Below are 19,325 nucleotides of genomic sequence, written 5' to 3'. Positions count from 1 at the left end.
GGGGGTAAGCTTAGCTATTATAGGGGGTGTGTAGCTAAGCTCTAGCTTCTCATCTCAAGGAGGTGAGCTTAGCTATTAGAGAGGTGTGTGTAACTAAGCTCTAACTTCTTTAGGAATCTTCTTAAGGAAGTTTCTCAAGGAGGTGAGCTTAGTTATGAGAGGGGTGTGTGTAGCTAAGCTCTAGCTTCTCAAGGAAGTTTTCTCAAGAAAGCTTCTCAAGGAAGCTACCTAGTCTATAAATAGAAGCATGTGTAACACTTGTTGTAACTTTGATGAATGAAAGTCTTATGAGATACACTTCAAAGTTCCACTTCTCTCCCTCTTTTATTCCTTCAATTTCGTGCTCCCCCCTTCTCTCTTTCTTTTCCTCCATTAAAGCATCTTCTTCAAGCTTCTTATCCAAGGAAATTCTTGGTGGTGAAGCTTCTTCTTCCTTGGCTTATTCCCTAGTGGATGGTGCCTCTCCTCTCCTCTTCTCCTTTGCCTTCCGTTGCATCTCCATGGTGTAAAATCACCATTGAAGGACCTCATTTAAGCTCAAAGATCCAGCCTCCATAGAAGCTCCACAAGCAAGCTTCCATCACTAAGTCTCCAGTGTTGTTTTCTTTTGAGGATCAAGTACAGTTCTCTTGGAGGTTCTATTATTACTATTAAATTCTGTTCTGTTTTTCCTCTTCACTAATTACTCTGTATTTGTTGCTATTAATTCAAGCATGCTTAGTTCTTGATTAATTGTCTCTACGCTTAATTTTCGTTCATGCTTAATGAGCGTTTATGATTAATTGGTGTATGTGTTGCTTAATCACATAATGAATGCCTTATGTTAAATTTTGCTTAGTAATTTAATTTAGGGTTGGATTAAGTGGTTGAACTGATAAAGAATAAACTCTCGTAACCTAGGATAAGAGACTTGCTTGTGAATCAAGGGGAAGCAACGTGTTTTAATTCTGATATTTTCTAATTCAATTTTACTCGCTGTTTAATTTACAAAAAACAACAACAACCCCCCCCCCCCAATTCGTTACTATTTTCCTACTATTTGTTATGAACATTTGGTTTAGCATTGCTCGTTGGGAAACGACCTAGGATCACTTCCTAGTTACTGCATTTTAATGTTTATTTGATTCGGGTACGACCTCGATCAGAGACGCCACTTCAAGGAGAAGATGAGTCTAGAAGAAGCTCACCACCATAGGCAGCCATGGATAAGAGCTTGGAGGAAGAAGGAGATGAATGAAGGGAGAGGAAGAGAAGAGCACAAAATTTTGTGCTCTAAAAGAGCTATAAAATCTGAAGTTTAATTTTCAAATGATCAAAGTTCAAAAACATGCACACACATGACATCTATTTATAGCCTAAGTGTCACACAAAATTGGAGGGAAATTTGAATTTCAATTCAAATTTCACTTGAATTTGAAATTGAATTTGTGGAGGCAAAATTTCACTAATTATGATTAGTGAATTTCAGTTATGGTTCAGCCCACTAATCCATGATCAATTCCAAGATTCTCCACTAAGTGTGCTTATGTGTCATGAGGCATGTAAAGCATGAAGGACATGCACAAAGTGTGACTATATGATGTAGCAATGGGGTGTAGTAAGCAAATGCTCACCTCCCCCTCTAAAATTTAATTGGATTGGGCTTCTACCAATTCAATTAAATTTATTTCCCAACACACACATCAAATATTCACTTAGTGCATGTGAAATTACAAAACTACCCCTAATACAAAAACTAGTCTAGGTGCCCTAAAATACAAGGGCTGAAAAATCCTATATTTCTAGGGTACCTTACCTATATTGTGGAGCCCTAAATACAAGGTCAAAAAAATAATGAAACCTTAATCTAATATGTACAAAGATAAGCGGGCTCATACTTTGCCCATGGGTCCGAAATTTACCCTAAGGCTCATGAGAACCCTAGGGCCTTCTCTTGCATCTCTGGCCCAATCTTCTTGTAGTCTTCTATCCAATGCCCTTGCGGGGTAGGATTGCATCATGAAGATCCTGAGGGACAATAGAGATTGAAGAGGAAGTTATCATGCGGAGTATTGGATGAGAGTTTGAGTGATTGTGAGGTTTCTAGAGGTGAAGGAGACATCCTCACCACTTGTACTTCCTAATCTTTCATTTTCTTTCTTTTTCATCTTTGTAAGAGAAGCTTCCCAGCTATGGAGAGCTAAATCCTTAGTTGGTTCTTCCTACGGGGTACTTGATGTAAATACTCTTATATCTATCTAATGATGTTGCATGTGTTCTCTGTGCTATCATTACTTCATTTTAGTATGCTTTTGCCTTGATCACATAGATGCATGCTCAGTTAGGGTCATTCAACATTGGGAAATGGTTTGATCCTTAGAACTTGATAGGAAGGGGCTAGTTTATCGTATTGGCACGAGGGATCGAGGTACGGTAACCTAGTTGTTGGTATGTATGTCTTAATGCAGTTCTGGTCAAGTTTAGTCCAACAAGAGGGATTTGAGGATGACACTTGGCTAGGATTAGGCTAAACATGCACGAGACATCGGGGTTTAGCAGTCAAGGAGACAACATAGAACACAGGAAAGTTGTTAGGTAGAGAACATCTTTAGTAGCATCAGTCGCCCAGTAGGAAGACCAACACGTTGACCATCTGCCTTCACACCCACCACTGCTCCCCTTTTTATTTACCTTTGTTTAGTTAGTTTACACACGTGTTCATACTACACACAAACCCTTTACCAACAAGATGCTTATTTACTGAACCACAGCTTTACCAAGTAAAACAAGTTCCCCGAGAGTTCGATACTCGACTCTTAGCGTTTTATACTAGCGTGATCCGGTGCACTTGCCAGTCGTCGAACAGTTGCCTCACAGTAAGCGCTTAATTTATCATCTTTAGCTAGACATTGTTCTTCATTTTATGGATCGTTCAGGTAGACAACACTTGTTAATCTTTCTAACTGGCCTCCATTTTAAATTTTTAAGCATTGTCCATTGACGATCCATCTTTTCTCCGGGGTTCTTATCGTAGGGTCCACCAATTCCACAGCTTCATAGGGTCTTACTTCTTTGATCATGAACGACCTTGACCACTTTGACTTTAGCTTTCCAGGAAATAGCCTGAGTCCGAAATTGAAGAGCAAGACTTGTTGGCCTAGTTGGAAGTTCTGTCTCTGTAGCTTCTTATCATGATATGCCTTTATCTTCTGCTTATAAATCTTGAATGATTCATAGGCGTTCATCCTCATTTCTTCTAACTCAAACAATTGTAACTTCCTCTTCTCTCCAACTGCAGCTTCATCAAAGTTTAGCAGTTTGAGGGCCCAGTAAGCTTTGTGCTCCAATTCCACCAATAGGTGGCATGCTTTCTAATAGACCAACTGATATGGTGAAAGGCCTATGGGAGTCTTAAATGCAGTCCTGTAAGCCCAGAGAGCATCGTCCAGCTTCAAAGGCCGATCCTTTCTTGATGATGTGACTGTAGAAGCAAAGCTTCATGGTGAATCAAAGGTGATTCAAAGGTGTTTTGATGATAACAATGATGATAACAAAAGATGATGACAAAGGTGATGACAAAAGGCTCAAAGATCAATCAAAGAACAACTCAAGTGAATCAAGAACAATTCAAGAGTTCAAGATAAGAATCAAGAAGAATTCAAGACTCAAGAAGAAAGTTAAGAGTCAAGAATCAAGATTCAAGGTTCAAGATCTCAAAAATCAAGATCAAGATTCAAGACTCAAGATTCAAGAATCAAGAGAAGGCTTAATCAAGATAAGTATAAAAAGTTTTTCTCAAAAATTGAGTAGCACATGATTTTTCTCAAAACATGTTTACCAAAGAGTTTTTACTCTCTAGTAATCGATTACCAGATTATTGTAATCGATTACCAATAGCAAAATTGTTTTGAAAAAGTTTTCAAATTGAATTTACAACGTTCCAATTAATTTCAAAAAGCTGTAATCGATTACAATGTTTTGGTAATCGATTACCAGTGCCTTTGAACGTTGAAATTCAAATTCAAATGTGAAGAGTCACATCCTTTCAAATAAAAGCCTTGTGTAATCGATTACACTGATTTGGTAATCGATTACCAGTGACTGTTTCTGAATAAATCAAAAGATGTAACTCTTCAAAAGGTTTTTGACTTTTTCAAATTGGTTTTAAGTTTTTCTAAAAGTTATAACTCTTCTAAATGGTTGTCTTGACCAGACATGAAGAGTCTATAAAAGCAAGGCTTTGTTTTGCATTTCAATAATCTTGAACACTTATTTCATACAATCCTTTACAAGCCTTGAATCTCTTTGAACTTCTTCTTCTTCTTTGTACCAAAAGCTTTCTGAAGTTTTCTGGTTTTCCAAACCTTGAAAACTTGTGCTATTCATCTTTTCATTCTCTTCTCCCTTTGCCAAAAAGAATTCGCCAAGGACTATCCGCCTGAATTCTTTTGGGTCTCTCTTCTCCCTTTTCCAAAAGAACAAAGAACTAACCGCTTGAATTCTTTTGTGTCTCCCTTCTCCCTTGTCAAAGAATTCAAAATGACACAGTCTGAGAATTCTTTTGATTCTTCCCATTCCCTTATACAAAAGTGTTCAAAGGACTAACCGCCTGAGAATTCTTTTGTATCCCCATTTACAAAGTATCAAAGGTTTAAGAGACTGAGATCTTTGTCTTAACACATTGGAGGGTACATCCTTTGTGGTTCAAGTAGAGGGTACATCTACTTGGGTTTGACTGAGAACAAGAGAGGGTACATCTCTTGTGGATCAGTTCTAGTGGAGGGTACATCCACTAGGTTCAAAGAGAATAAGGGAGGGTACATCCCTTGTGGATCTTTGCTTGTAAAAGGATTTTTACAAGGTTGAAATAAATCTCAAGGACCGCAGGTCGCTTGGGGACTGGATGTAGGCACGGGTTGTTGCCGAACCAGTATAAAAACTCTTGTGTGTTTGTTTCCTTCTTCCCTACTCTTTTACTTTTCGTTGTGCATTTAATTTCCGCTTTTACTTTCTGTTAAGTTTCTCTTCTACTCCTCATTCTCTTAACAATTTAGTAAAAGCCTTAGAAGAGTAATTTTTTAATTAGTAAAGGTTTAGGAATAATTAATTCAACCCCCCCTTCTTAATTATTCTGAGGCCACTTGATCCAGCAGTGACAGTCTTCTCAAGGGTTCACTTTAGCTCTCTATTTGAAATTTCTGCTTGGCCATTTGTCTGGGGATGATAAGGTGTGGCCACCTTATGTCTGACATTGTAATGTTCCAGAACCTTCTTCAGTTGTGCATTGCAGAAGTGTGTTCCCCCATCACTGATTAGGACTCGTGGTACTCCAAAACGGGAAAAGATGTTTTTCTTTAAGAATTTTATCACTACCCTGGCATCATTCTTGGGAGTGGCTATGGTTTCCACCTACTTAGACACATAATCAACAGCTCCCAGAATATAGATATTCCCGTATAAAGATAGGAGAGGCCCCACAAAGTCAATCCCCTAGCAGTCAAAGATTTCTACCTCCATTATGTTTTGTAGAGGCATCTCATTCCTTTTGGAAATCCCCTATGTTCTCTGGCATTTGTCACAATGATGCACATAGTCAGGTGCGTTACATAACTCAAATGACATTTGTCTGTAGGCAAAGACACCAAAAGGGCACGTGAAGGTCGTTTTCTCCTAATCCTTGGGGTTCACAACAATCTGATTGTACCCAGAGTATTCATCTAAGAAGCAGTAATAAGCCTGTCCCGCAAGCCTCTCCAACATCTGGTCCATGAATGGTAAAGGAAAATGATCTTTCCATATGGCTTCATTGAGCTTGCGATAATCGATGCACATTCTCCAGCCAGTGACAATCCTTGTTGGGGTTAGGTCATTCTTTTCATTTTGAATGACTGTCATGCCCCCTTTCTTTGGTACCACCTGGACTGGGCTTACCCAAGCATTGTCAAAAATGGGGTAGATAAGCCTAGCCTCTAGAAGCTTAAGCACCTTTTTCCTCACCTCTTCCTTCATTGATGGGTTGAGCCTTCTCTGGGGTTGTTTGATTGGTATATAGTCTTCTTCCATCATTATCTTGTGCATGCAGTAGGCAGGGCTGATTCTTTTAAGATCTGAGATGTGCCACCCAATTGTTTCCTTGTGTCTCTTGAGGACCTCCACCAACCTATTTTCTTCCTCCACTGTGTGCTCACTGCTAATCACCACTGAGTTGGTTTTGTTTTCCTCCAAGAACACATACTTCAGGTGATTTGGTAGGATCTTCAGCTCTACCTTGGTCTTCTCGAATGGACTCCCGCTTTTTTATTCTTCAAAATTGGTCCCCCCTACAGGAATGTTTTCTTTAAGATCTAAGTCTTCCAAGCAAGCCCTTAGATCCTTCTCCTCTTCACTGGTTAAACAATCCACAGCATTGATCAAAACTTTCTCCAGTGAAGTTTGTGTGATTTGGATAGCACTGACGTCTTCTTTATCGACCTCATCCACCTTAAAGCACCTCTTATCTTCCCCTGGGCATTTAATTGCTTTGAAAAGGTTGAAGGTTACCTTTTGGTCGTCGACGCTCATTTCCAGATTACCATTCCCCATATCTACCACGCAGTTGGAAGTCAGCATGAAAGGCCTGCCTAGGATAAGAGGAATCTCTGCATCTTTTTCTATGTCCATGATGACAAAATCCACCCGGAAAGTAAAGCGATGGACTTTGACCAGGACATCTTCCACTACCTCGTACGGTCTTGCGATTGATCGATCTACGAGCTGAAGCATCATCTTGGTAGGGTCTATCTTCAAATTTCCAATTCTTCTACACATTGATAGGGGCATTAGGTTGATGCTTGCCCCTAAGTCAATGAGAACCTTCCATACTGACTCATTCCCTATGGTGCAAGGGATTGTCACACTCCCGGGGTCTTTGAATTTCTTGGGCAACTTCCTATGTATCACTGCATTGCAATTGTCTCCCACCATAATGTTTTCATTGTTAATCTAATTCCCCTTCATGGTGAGGATGTCCTTCATGAATTTGGTGTAGAGCGGCATCTACTGCAAGGCTTCCCCAAATGGCATGGTTATCTCCAACCCCTTGAATATCTCCAAGAAGCGCTTAAAATAGTGCTCTTTATTCTTCTTAGATGGCACTAAAGGATATAGGGACTCCTTTAGAGGGACTGGTGGCTCTTCTTTCCTAGCCTCTCAAGCTAGCTGGCTTTTGGTCTTAGAGGTTAAGACCTTATTCTCTTCTTCTTTCTCTTCTTCCTTCTTCTCTTCTTCCTTCTTCACTCCTTCTTTGCCTGCCCTTCCTTCCTCAGACTGGTCTCCTTGACCTTTCTCTTCTTCTCCTTGTGCTCTCTTTTGGCTTCTAGTCAATACCGCCTTGCATTCCTCCTTTGGGTTCTTCTCTATGTTAGCTCCAAAGCTATTAGTGGGTCTTTCAGCCATCTGTTTGGCTAATTGTCCCACTTGTATCTTCGGGTTCTTGATGGATGACTCTGTGCTCCTGTAGTTGGACATGGATATCTGCATAAATTGAGTTAGCGTCTCCTCAAGCTTGCTAGTCTTCTCATAAAGATCAATCCCTTGGTTGGAATTCTGGCCAGGTTGACTTCTTTGCTCCTTGTTGAACTGGTTCCCCAGATGATTCCTCTAGCTTGATCCCTATGTGAAATTCCTCCCTCGGTTCAATCCTGATGGTCCTCCTTGGTTGTAGCCTTGGAATTCGTGGCGATTCTGAGCTCCCATGTAGTTCACCTCCCTGGAAGAATCTTCTAAGGCTATGCATTGTCCTAGCTCGTGTGCTCCACCGCAGATGTGGCATCCCCTTATTTGCATGATCAAGGAGTGAGAGAGATTTACCGCTTGTAGTTGTTGAGGGAGCTTGCTGAGGGTCTCCATCAAGGCCTCTATCTGTCAGGCCAATAGCTTGTTTTGGGAAAGTGTTGCATCTCAAGCTATGAGTTCCAAAAGGCTCCTCTTTGTTGGCGTGTATGCTAAATCACGAAGGATGGCGCGATCACGGGCCGCCTTGTTCTCTATCAGCTCCACTGCCTCCTCTGGTGTCTTCAACTTGATTTTTTCCCCTAAAGATGAGTCAAGGAGTTGCTTTGACTGTGGTTGCAGGCCATTTATGAAGATTTTTAATTGCACCAGCTCGTTGTACCCATGTGTAGGCGTCTTTCTGAGTAGTCCGTGGAAACGGTCGAGCGCCTCACTGAGTGATTCATCGAGGAATTGATGAAATTAGGATATTTCCATCTTTCCCTCGGCAGTCTTTGACTCTGGAAAATATTTCTTTAAAAACTTTTCTACAACTTCTTCCCAAGTCCTCAAGCTATTGCCTTTAAAGGAGCGTAGCCACCTTTTTGCTTCCCCTGCCAAAGAAAAAGAGAAAAGATTAAGGCATATGGCATTCTCAGGAACACCGACTATCTTCACCGTGTTACAAATTTCTATGTAGGTGGCGAGATGAGCGTAAGGATCCTCATTCGGTAGACCGTGGAAGAGGTTTCCTTGTATCAGTTGTATGAGAGAGTGGGGATAAGATATGTTGGCCGCTTGAACCTCCGACCTTGCAATACTCGTGAAAAATTACAGGGTAGCTGTACTAGAGTAGTCCTTTAGTGTCACTTGCCGTGCATGCTCCTCTTCCATTTGATAGTAGCTTTGTGGAGAGGGTGGAGGTGAGGGTTGACTGCTTCCTTGTATTTCTTGCTCTCTTCTTCTTCTTGCATCATTTTTACGCCTGCTAGTGGCTTCAATTTCCAATTTTAGTGGAGCTAAATCTTCAATTGCAGTTCTACCTCGCATACACAAAAACAAGCACTGTCGTGCAAATTATAGAAGAAAAAGAACGGAGAAGAAAAATAATGAATAAATTTAAAATTTTAAAATAAAAAATAATTAATACTTACAAATTGAAAATGTATGGCAACCAAGTAGGAAGAACAAAGTCCCAGTAACGGCACCAAAAACTTGTTGACCGTTTGACAAGTGTACCAAAATGTCCAAGTAGTAAAGACTCGAAAGTCTGAGTGTCAATTTTCACAGGGACTTTGTTTTATACTTGTGTTGGATAATTTCCAATTTATAAGAGGAAAAGATGAGATGAGGTAAAAGATGAGTTAAAAGAAACAGTAACTAAAATAATAGATATTAATAAGAGACAAAAGAAATAATAGGGAATTCAATGGAATGAGAATGTTAGGACCTAGCATGCCTTATTTGCCTAAGATGTATTATTTTAGATTTTTCTCTATCAATTAGGTGAATTTTCCCTACTCACATCTATTAGAATACTTGCCCCTGATGTCTCACGATGACAAGCCTATTTTACCTATATATCTCCCAAATGTCTTTGCAAAGACTCAATAGATAAAATGTATGAAGTTCTAATTCTAGATGTTTGCTTTGATGCATGGGCATAATGCAATAACTCTATGTCTAGCAATGATTTTATTAAGATATTCATTCATTTTAGTTCTATTAGAAATTACCATCTTTCGAGCGACTAATCCCTAAAACTGATGCATGTAAGACCTTCCTTGTATTTCTATTAAGGATTACCCTCTGTCGAGCACCTAATCCCTAAAGATGATACAAGGATGAATGATACATGAAATTAAAATAAGAAAGGATAATAGGAAAGAAAACACTTGTTTGCATCGATAGATATGAAGCATAAAATACATCTTTTAGCTTTTTAGACCTGTCAGACCCTAACTAAAGGTTTAGTCTCTCATAGCCATAAGGGGCCTTATACTTGTAAAGGGGTATAGAAATTGATGGAGGAGAAGGGATGAAAAAAGGGAATAGAAAATAATGGAAGAGAAGAAAGAATTCCCTAAGGGAGAGTTCTCAGGCTTCAGGTGTATATTAGAGTGCTATGAGACTCGGTGTGTCTTTTCTCCTTGGCTTGACTCCCTTTTTATAGTTGTTGGAGTAGACTTGGGCCTACGTACTCATGCTAAGCTTGTGTTGCTTGCTTAGCACGAGTGTCTGTTTTCGCGCTTAGCGCAACTATTCTTGCTTAGTGAGGGTACCTGTTTTCCCGTTGAGCGCGTGCTGCGCGCTAAGCACGTCTTGGGCTTGGCCTTTTTCAAATTTTTGCTATTTTTTGCATCTTTTTGACTTTTAATCCTTCCTTTTCATATCTGCAAGCTATGAATGAGAAAAACATTATTTTTTAACAATTAAACATAAATAACTGCTAAATAAATATTTTTAAGGATATTTCCATTATATTTTTATCATAAAAAATAACTCATATTTAGCCGTTATCAACTATTTTCGAGGTCATTTCATAATAACACTACAAAATCATAGACATCAATTACCAATAAAAAACAATACATCATATAAGTATTTAATTATATGTATAATAATATTAATAATAAAATATACTTAACTTCAAAGCTTCTAAATGTATGAAAATATATATAGCTACAAAGTATATATAGCCATGTCACTATACACATATATAATATATAATAATAAAACTACATATTTTAAGGAAGTACATATATATCATATATGAACTTGCTACTTAAAACAAATTGTTGTAGCCGCATAAGTAAATAAATATATTTATATTACAAATCAATATCTTATCTATATATTGAAAACATATATGCATATATGATATATCACTAATTTCATTTCAATGCAGCTACAAGGAATTCAAGCACAAGAAATTCGGCCACAAGAATTCGAAATCTGTAATTCAAATCAAAGCACAATTTCAATCGAAAGAAGATTTTGCATTGGCCAATTTTATTTAAGCAGATGCACATTCTAATTCTCGGTGGATTGGTTCTATGCACAACACTCGTCTTCACAAAAATCACAAAATTTTCAGAGTCAAATGTCACATAGGTAAAACACTTATATACATATATAGAGCTTATACGTATTACTCATATATAATTAAACATAATTAATCAGAATCCTTAATTAGCAAAAAAGGGAAAAAGACTAAACAACATCCAAACAACAAATTCATCACTTCAAAATAGAAATTAAGGTGCTTTAACATATTCACAATCTGTCTAAGAATTTAAACGCACCATAAACATAAACCTAGGATCGTAAAGCCTACCCATGGCTCGTTGTTGTGCTCACACAAGGAGAGAGAAGGAGAAAAAAAAAGCACTCACTCCCCCCTTTACCTCCAGTATGTGTTCCTCAAAGCAAAGTGGTGGAAACTACAACCTCTATGTCTCCTGTCCCTCTATTCGCGATTCTGACAACACGGTCCCCAAAAGAGAGTTAAAAGAGATAGTGTAAGGAACAAATAAAGTTTTTTTTAGAAAACCTGTCAACTTTTAGAGTTAAATCGAGATTCCCAAGACTAAAGATCCAAAAACATTTAACCCAACATAATTTATTTATTTATTATTATTATTATTATTTTAAAAATAAACAAATAACATAAAATATTTAATAAAAAATAATTTTTTTTAAAATGTTGCAGTAAGCCCGATGACACCCTATTTAGGTTTATCAGGGGGAGAGGGAACAAAAGTCCTAGTGTTCTTAGATTCTAGATCGAGTTGCCATCTCATCAATCATAGCATGTTGCAAACCGGAATGACCAATGTTTCCTATGGAGGCTTAGAAATAGTGGCAAAAGATAATTAAATTATACACCAAAAGCATAATGAGAGAGGACAAAAAATGATAAATAAGGAAATTTTAGATTGTATGTGGATATATATATATATATATATATATATATATATATATATATATATATATATATATATATATGAAGAGCAATGAGCTAATAATTAGAGGATTTAGGTAATTTTAAAGGAAAAGAAAAAATTGGAGTAGAAAATGAGTCATTTGAACTTTCAATTGAATGTTACGTTGGCACAAGACATGGGATAATAATATTATTAAGATTTGAAAAGAACATGGACTAAGAGACATAAAGAAAAGATTTTTTAAATTCGAGGATGAATTAGATGAGTAATACAAGTAGGTTGTTGGTAGAAATTATATATATATATATATATATATATATATATATATATATATATATATATATATATATATATATATATATATATATATATATATGTGTGTGTGTACCTAATGTGAAATTTACATTTAATTCTTAATTTCATATGATTTATTAATTTTTCATTTTTATCTATAAAATTATTTATGAAAGTTTTATAATTAAGTAATATTCCTAAAATTCCACTCATAAATAACACTACAATCTTTTATATACTCATACCTTTTCATGAATAGACACATTTTTTATAAAATATATAACCTTTTGTTTTTATCGAAAATTTCTCAATATATTTTTTTTTGTTTTCTTTTTAAAATGTCTTCGAGCATAATTATTTTAATTGACACGTAATTTTTTTATTATTGGCGGGATAGTAATTATTGGAGACACTATCGAGGGATAGAGATTTGGATATATGATTTTTTATATATATATAAACTTTTAGTCGCAAGTTATTAGTATAGTAACTTTAAAGCTATTAAAAGTTATAATTTTAAATTTCTATATTGTCTAACAACCTATTTGTTTAACACTTCTTCCAATATTCGAACATAGAAAAACTTAAAAATAGAAGTGACTATTTTGAATAACATGTCAATTTTTATTATTATTATCATTATTATTGGGGTGATAAGGACACAATTTTGGGATACATGATTTGAATCCCTTTAGTGGAAATGTAGGAAAGGGTTATTGATTATGATACACTCCTAAATTATACATCTTGTAGTCTACCTAGTTAACAAGGTTAATTATATACGGTTAACTTTTATTTTATAAGTGCATTATTAATTTTGATTAGATTTTTTAATAATTTCATAACATTTTTAATCACTTTAGATACAAAGTTAATTATTATTATACATTTTAGTAGCATGGTGATGTTATTAATCACATATGCATAAGGCTTAAATATATTTTTTCCCATAATTATGATTATAATTTTTTTAGTCTCCCAAATTAAAATTTATCTTTTTTTCCTGAAATTTGAGAACTACTTTTTTAATTCATTTTCCCAGGTGCCAAAAGTGAATGACAAACAAGAAATAATAAAATTATAGTTTATGATAACTTTTAATCGATAAAATTAGATTTTGTAATTTAAAAATTAAATTATAATAGTTAAAAATTGTCACAAAATACAAATTCAATATTTCTTCTTTGGTACATATTTGAAAGGAAACTAAAAGGTATTTTTTACAAATTTAGAGCACTAAAACTGAAAGATCCTTATATTTAATAAAACTAAGAATATATTTAAGTTTATCCATAATTGATACAACCATGTTTGTGGTAAATAACCTTATAAAACTATTAAGTATTAAATACCTATGAGATAAAATTACCATATTTATACATGTTGTAATTAACCACGTGTGATGCTCAATAATCTCATGATATTATTTTTATTACTTGTTAAGTAAAATTAATCATAACTAAACATTTTAATAATCTCACGAACTTATTAACCATATATTGATAATTTTATATACAGTTAAATTCATTTAGTTTTAATCACTAGTAAATTAATCATATTTATATATAATTAACTACGTATTTGAGTTATGTTGAGAGTAAAATTTCTGGATACGTTAATTTTTTACAACATGAACATATTAATTGTTTTTCATTTATTTATTTCGCAATCACTTAGACACGAGAACATTGCCATCGACAAATATTTCAATAGCCACAAACACTACACTTTCTCTTCCAGCATTCTTTTGTTTCGTCCTCCTTTTCTTCCTTCTCTTCTTCTACAAGAGTATTAAAATGAATACATCTCAATGTTTGATCTGCGAATCACTTTATAGAACAATGAAGAGGGAAGCAAAGGCCATCACTGCGCCAACCAAACCCATCTTTGTGGTTGAAGCACTGCTAGGAACATCAGCAGGAGTAACATCATCAGCCATGGGACCTGGAGCCTCAGCTCCAGTTGGGCTCGTTGCTGGGGCTTCAGCAGCAACCTCCGGAGACTCGGCAACGCTTTCACCAGTAGGTGGAGATGCGGCCGCAGTCTTCGAAGGAACTGGTGCCTTGGCACTCTGTGCTGGCACAGGTGACTTTGCAACCGGTGTCGGAATGGGTGCCTTGGCACCTTGTAATGATGACATAGGAGCTTTGGCACCCTGTGCAGCAACGGGAGCATTGGCTCCTTGTGAGGATTGTGCACCAGATGATGAGGCTGGGGTTTGTGAATCAACACCTGGGACTAGGATGGGTTTGGTGACTTGGAGAATGGAGATGTTGTAGGGCTCGCTGGTGACGGTCCTCATGAGCTCGGTGGCGTCGACTGGGGCGCCACTCACGGCCGAGCCGAAGGCGATCTCGCCTTCGCCGACGAGTGCAACCTTGAGGAAGCCTTGTTGGTTCACTGCAATGCCTGAGGCCTGGAATAGGGTTGTCAACTGTTGGCTATTAGCTTGAGCTTCCATGAGCTTCTTCTCATCAAAGAAGTCAAGGATGACATGGGTGCTAATGATGGCCTTAATGGCTTCTGGGGACTTGGCAGCAATGGAATTCATGGCTGAGTCTTCAACGGCGAGGACAGTGATGGTGTTGCGGCTGTTGATTTCGTCTGCGAGCTTGGTTTCCGTTAGGTATTTGTTGAATGTGGAAAACTCTGGATATTGGCCTAGCAGTTGTGTGATGTCAAAGGCATGAATAGCCGAAGAGCATGCAAGCAAAAGAGCTAGGCATAGAAGAGAAGAGCTTTTGAAACCCATCTTTGGAGCCTTTTTTTTGGCTTCTTTTTTTTGGCTTCTTCTCCTCTAGGGTTTTCTTTTTTACTTTCTTTTTTTGTGTGTCCGAAACCAAGCTTGAAGAAAAGTGGAGAATTGAGGGGTTTATATGTATTTCGTGCAAGTGGAATCCATAATGGTTTGGATTTGTGTTCAAAAGTCAATTTGGTAAACGGTTAACTGCGAACCACTCTCTACCTAGCTATTTGGAGGAAGTTGTGAATGGTTTAAGCGTATTTTGCTTAATGAAACAAGCAGAAGATGAGGAATTGTATCTTTTTAGGGTGATTTTGATTGGCGGTAATGTAATGACTACATGTGGTTTCTCAAAAAATAACGGCTTTGCTATATTTGAGTTTAATCTTGTTTGCCCCACAATTCACCAACAGATTTTATTCTAGAACAATTATAGCTCTAATATAATCTCAATGATATATCCATAATTATAGGCATTTGATAGATCATATATATGGTCCTCAATAGGTAGGGTTTTAGATTGACAATATTAACTTTCTCTATACATGTTCATTTAGTTTTAGAGAAATGTTGAATTGCACGAAAGTATACGAATGAATTTGATTGGTTATTAATTGCATTTACCCATTGCTTGTTTTGCATAAAACACCAATCTAAAAATCTGTTTCATTTTTTTTAAACAACTATCTTATAATTCCGTGCAACTCGTGTGATATAATTTCATACCATATAGCACTACTCGTTAGTTTAATAATAATTCAAACCTTTTCTATTCAAGTATTAATACGTAGTGAAGATCGTCATTAAAGTCACTATGTATAGTTCATACGTTGAAGTTCAACGAAGCTCTTTGGCCCTTAATATTTCTATGTATAGTTCATATGTATTATATAATAACAATACCTTATTGTACCAAAAAAAAATATAACACTACTTAATTTGTTTCTGTTCCTAAGTTACTCCTTGTTCTAACTAATACTTTTCTTATTTCGTATCAATTGAAAACTTTGATAAGGATATATCATTCTAATGCATTAATATTATCAAAAATATTCATAAAGTTAAATGGTGTAAGATTTTGTTGTATTCACATGCACGAAATGTTGGGAAATTTTCAATAAACCTTATAAAATATCAAATGAGCACCAAGACACATTACGTCAGATTATCAAGAGGTTTTAAGGAATACCTGAACTCATAGAGCTTAATCAACACGCAGCAGAATCTTACAGTGGTCACGAACAATTGGTTTAATGACCTTCCTCAACCAAATCACCTTCTTCTTTATGAGACCTTCGTTTTTTCTTCAGATGAGGAGAGGAGAAATTGTTTTTGATTTGGTGTTTAGGGGACCATAACCATGCCTTAGGTTTTAAACCTATTAGGATTCCCATTATCCCCTAATGGGCCAAATTAGTTTATGTTCATTAAGCCCATATCAATTTTCTGACAGTCTAATGGGCTCACTTAAATAGATCATTTTATATTGAACCCATTTAAATGTAAATAACTAATATAAATGTTATAATATAATATGTAGCCCATATTAATTAATTAGGAATTATAAAATTCCTAACAATCTCCCACTTGGGCTTCATATTAACCTTAGACATTTATATCACAAAATTTTTTAAGCGCGCAACCGTATGTTATTTACTTTTAGACTCCTTTTATACAATCCGGTCCATCTCATATAGCAATAGGAAATCACTGCAGTTTTCATCACAATTTAGCTTGACTAAGCCCTAATGATCACCACTATTATTCATACTCGATGACATAGATTAAATATGGATAAGCGGCATGGAAATTACATACAATGTGATTTTAATCATCTCTATTTCTAACTAGTCCAAACTTTATTCTTTATAGAGATCAATCCAAAATGTAATACAAACATTGCACACAAAACGAATTCAAAATAAAATGATAAACATCAACTTTATTTTTGTAGAAAATCCAAATAACAAAAATGTTTGAAAATCGTAAGATATAGAACATGAGTAAGACTCCTACTAAACTAAGGTACTGTCAGGAATTATACCCATATGAGCAGTGTGCTCGTGAAAAAAAAAAACTTTAGTGTCATACCTTTAGTAAGTGGATCAGCTAGCATGGAATGAATTCCTATATGTTCAATACAAATCTGTATTTTTTAAATTCTTTATTCAATAATCAAATACTTTATGTCAACAAAAAAAACTTTTACTTAGTTGAATTCTTAACAAGACTGCTAAGATATTGTCTCAATAAACACATGATAGCTACTTAATGTTGGCGACAACAGACAAGCTAGTTACAATAATTTAGCAATCATAAATTCTAGTATGATGTCTCATAACAAAATATTAACTCCACCAACATGGTCAAATGTGAATCCTTATGTGAAGTGATTGCTATTAAGACATTCTGAAATAATCGAAGTCATAATACCCAATGATCTCTAAACTTCTAGACTTTCGATATGAAAACATGTAGCTCCTTGTTCTTTTCAATTAATGCATAATGCACTTTACTGCTTTCTAGTGTTGCATACCAAGATTACTCATATATCACCTTAGGACTCCCACAAAAATAATTTCAAACTCTAAATTTTATACATGCAGATTTGGGATTCATATAATATGAGTAATTTAAACCATAGTAGTAACAACAACAACAATTAAAGAAGAGAACAATAAACATGTAATGCATAAATAATCTTTATGGAAAATTTCAAGACCCAAATAAGATACCTAACGCACCATTAATCCTCAATCTTTGGATTGAAAAAGACTGACTGCAAGTGGTACTCTCAATGCATTGATCAAACATTGGTGATAAGTCCCGTCAAGCAAAGGTTGTCTTTGGAAACTCCATTGCTCACATGAAAATCTTATATGATGATTATTCCGGTCAAATAATGATTGTCTTTGAACATTTCATTATTCACATGGAAAATCACACTATTTATAATCACCACATTTTACCATTGCAAGCATGTAATTATTCTGTCAAATTGTGTCTTCCTTTGAGCCGAGCATAATTCACATGAATAATTTCATGCAACATCCATGTAAATTCAATCAAATAAACTTACGCAACAGAGGTTACTTTGACAACATGTTGTTTCAATCAATTTAACCAAAAATACAAGATAATTTAATACAATAAATGAGATGTCTTAAAATTACACAAATTTTCTTAAAATTACACAATTTAACCAAAAGAATCCTTTAAAGATATTAGAGAAAAGGTTTCTTTTTAGTCAATGTCTTCCTTCTAAGTAAAGCCTTTAGCAACTAGACAAGCTTTATATCTCTCGATATTACCCTTTGAATCCTTCTTGGTTTTAAATATCCATTTACAACCAATAGGTTTCACACCTTCAGGCAATTTGACTAGATTCCAAAATTCATTGTCATTCATAGACTTCATCTCATCCTTCATGGCGTCAATCCAATTTTGAGAGTTAGAACTGTGCATAGCTTGACAGAAGTTGATTGGATCATCCTCTGTTAAACCAACACCATCCTTATGTTCTTGGAGAAATATAATATAATCATTTGAGATTGCACTTCTCCTCTCTCTAATGGATCTCCTTAATGACACTTCTTAAGGTTGTTGAGGTTGCTCTAAAGGTATTTGAAGGAGAACCTCATTATTGTCTTGTTCTGGAACAATGTCAATAATTTGAACATTGTCTTCTATTACTGGAGTTGTGTCTTGAACAATAATAGGTATGAGGACTTGATCACTGTAAATAACAGGTTCTTCCTTAAAGAAAACATTTCTTATGTTCTCTTCCTTCCCAAACTCAACTTCCTCAAGAAATCTCGCATTTCCCGTCTCAAAAATGATATTAAGGTGGGATTGTAAGATTTATAGCCTCGAGAGCATTCAACATAGCCAACAAAATAACAGCTAATTGTTCTTGAGTCCAGCTTTATTTCATATGGCGTATAAGGCCATGCCTCAGCTGGACAACCCCAAATGTGCAAATGTTTAATGCTTGACCTTTTACCAGTCCAAAGTTCATAAGGGGTTTTGTTAACTGCTTTACTTGGCACCCTATTAAGGACTTAAATTGTGGTCTTTAAGGCTTCTCCCCAAAGTGACTCTGGCAAAGAGGAATGACTAATCATACTTCTCACCATATCCTCTAGTTCTAAGACGTCTTTAGCTCTTTCGGCACCTAATTTCCTTATGTTTGTTCGTTTTCCATTTATGCATTCAATACAGACCTCAAAGTCTGATAAATCCAAAGGGTCAAGATTTTCATCCAACACAAGTCTCTGAACTCTTTGTTTAGAGATATGGCCTAAATGCTTATGCCATAAGGTGGCTGAATTCTCATTCAATTTTCGTTTTGTACCATGTGAACTTGTTTGCAGTATTTCATTATAGGAACTAACAACATCAAGCATGTAAAGATTATCAATTAAAGAACCAGAACCAACCATATTTGAATTTTGGTAGAGACTAACTTTATTATTTCCAAATGAACAAGAAAATCCAAATTTGTCCAAACTAGAAATAGAAATCAAATTCCGTGTAAAAGACGGTACAACAAAAGTCTCAAATAAATCCAAATATAATCCAGTTTTTAACTATAATCTAAAAGTTCCAATAAC

At 35.7% G+C, this 19,325-nt stretch overlaps 2 protein-coding genes across 2 annotated transcripts; both read right to left on the bottom strand.

Annotated features, from left to right (window-relative positions):
* Positions 1–2,954: 2,954 nt before the first annotated feature.
* On the bottom strand, positions 2,955–5,496 carry LOC102663373 (uncharacterized). Its single transcript, XM_006596663.1, has 3 exons — positions 5,491–5,496; positions 5,248–5,388; positions 2,955–3,350 (listed from the first exon to the last, which is right to left on the bottom strand). Exons 1-3 carry the CDS (start codon positions 5,494–5,496, stop codon positions 2,955–2,957), a joined length of 543 nt encoding a protein of 180 aa, XP_006596726.1.
* An 8,110-nt stretch (positions 5,497–13,606) lies between these two features.
* LOC100798739 (fasciclin-like arabinogalactan protein 3) lies at positions 13,607–14,842 on the bottom strand. Its single transcript, XM_003545482.4, has one exon. It carries the CDS (start codon positions 14,719–14,721, stop codon positions 13,801–13,803), a length of 921 nt encoding a protein of 306 aa, XP_003545530.1. The 5' UTR covers positions 14,722–14,842; the 3' UTR covers positions 13,607–13,800.
* Positions 14,843–19,325: the final 4,483 nt, after the last annotated feature.

The sequence above is a fragment of the Glycine max genome, chromosome 14 (assembly GCF_000004515.6).
Source record: "Glycine max cultivar Williams 82 chromosome 14, Glycine_max_v4.0, whole genome shotgun sequence".
Lineage (NCBI taxonomy): Eukaryota > Viridiplantae > Streptophyta > Magnoliopsida > Fabales > Fabaceae > Glycine > Glycine max.
The sequence above is the reverse complement of the archived record's forward strand: the minus strand, read 5'-3'. Positions and strand labels throughout refer to the sequence as shown.

Coding starts and splice junctions, on each gene's coding strand:
- LOC102663373 (XM_006596663.1), bottom strand. Junction 3,351..5,247: donor GCAATGCACAACTGAAGAAG/GTTCTGGAACAT, acceptor TTGGTCTATTAG/AAAGCATGCCACCTATTGGT.
- LOC100798739 (XM_003545482.4), bottom strand. CDS start 14,721: ATGGGTTTCAAAAGCTCTTCTCTTCTATGCCTAGCTCTTTTGCTTGCA.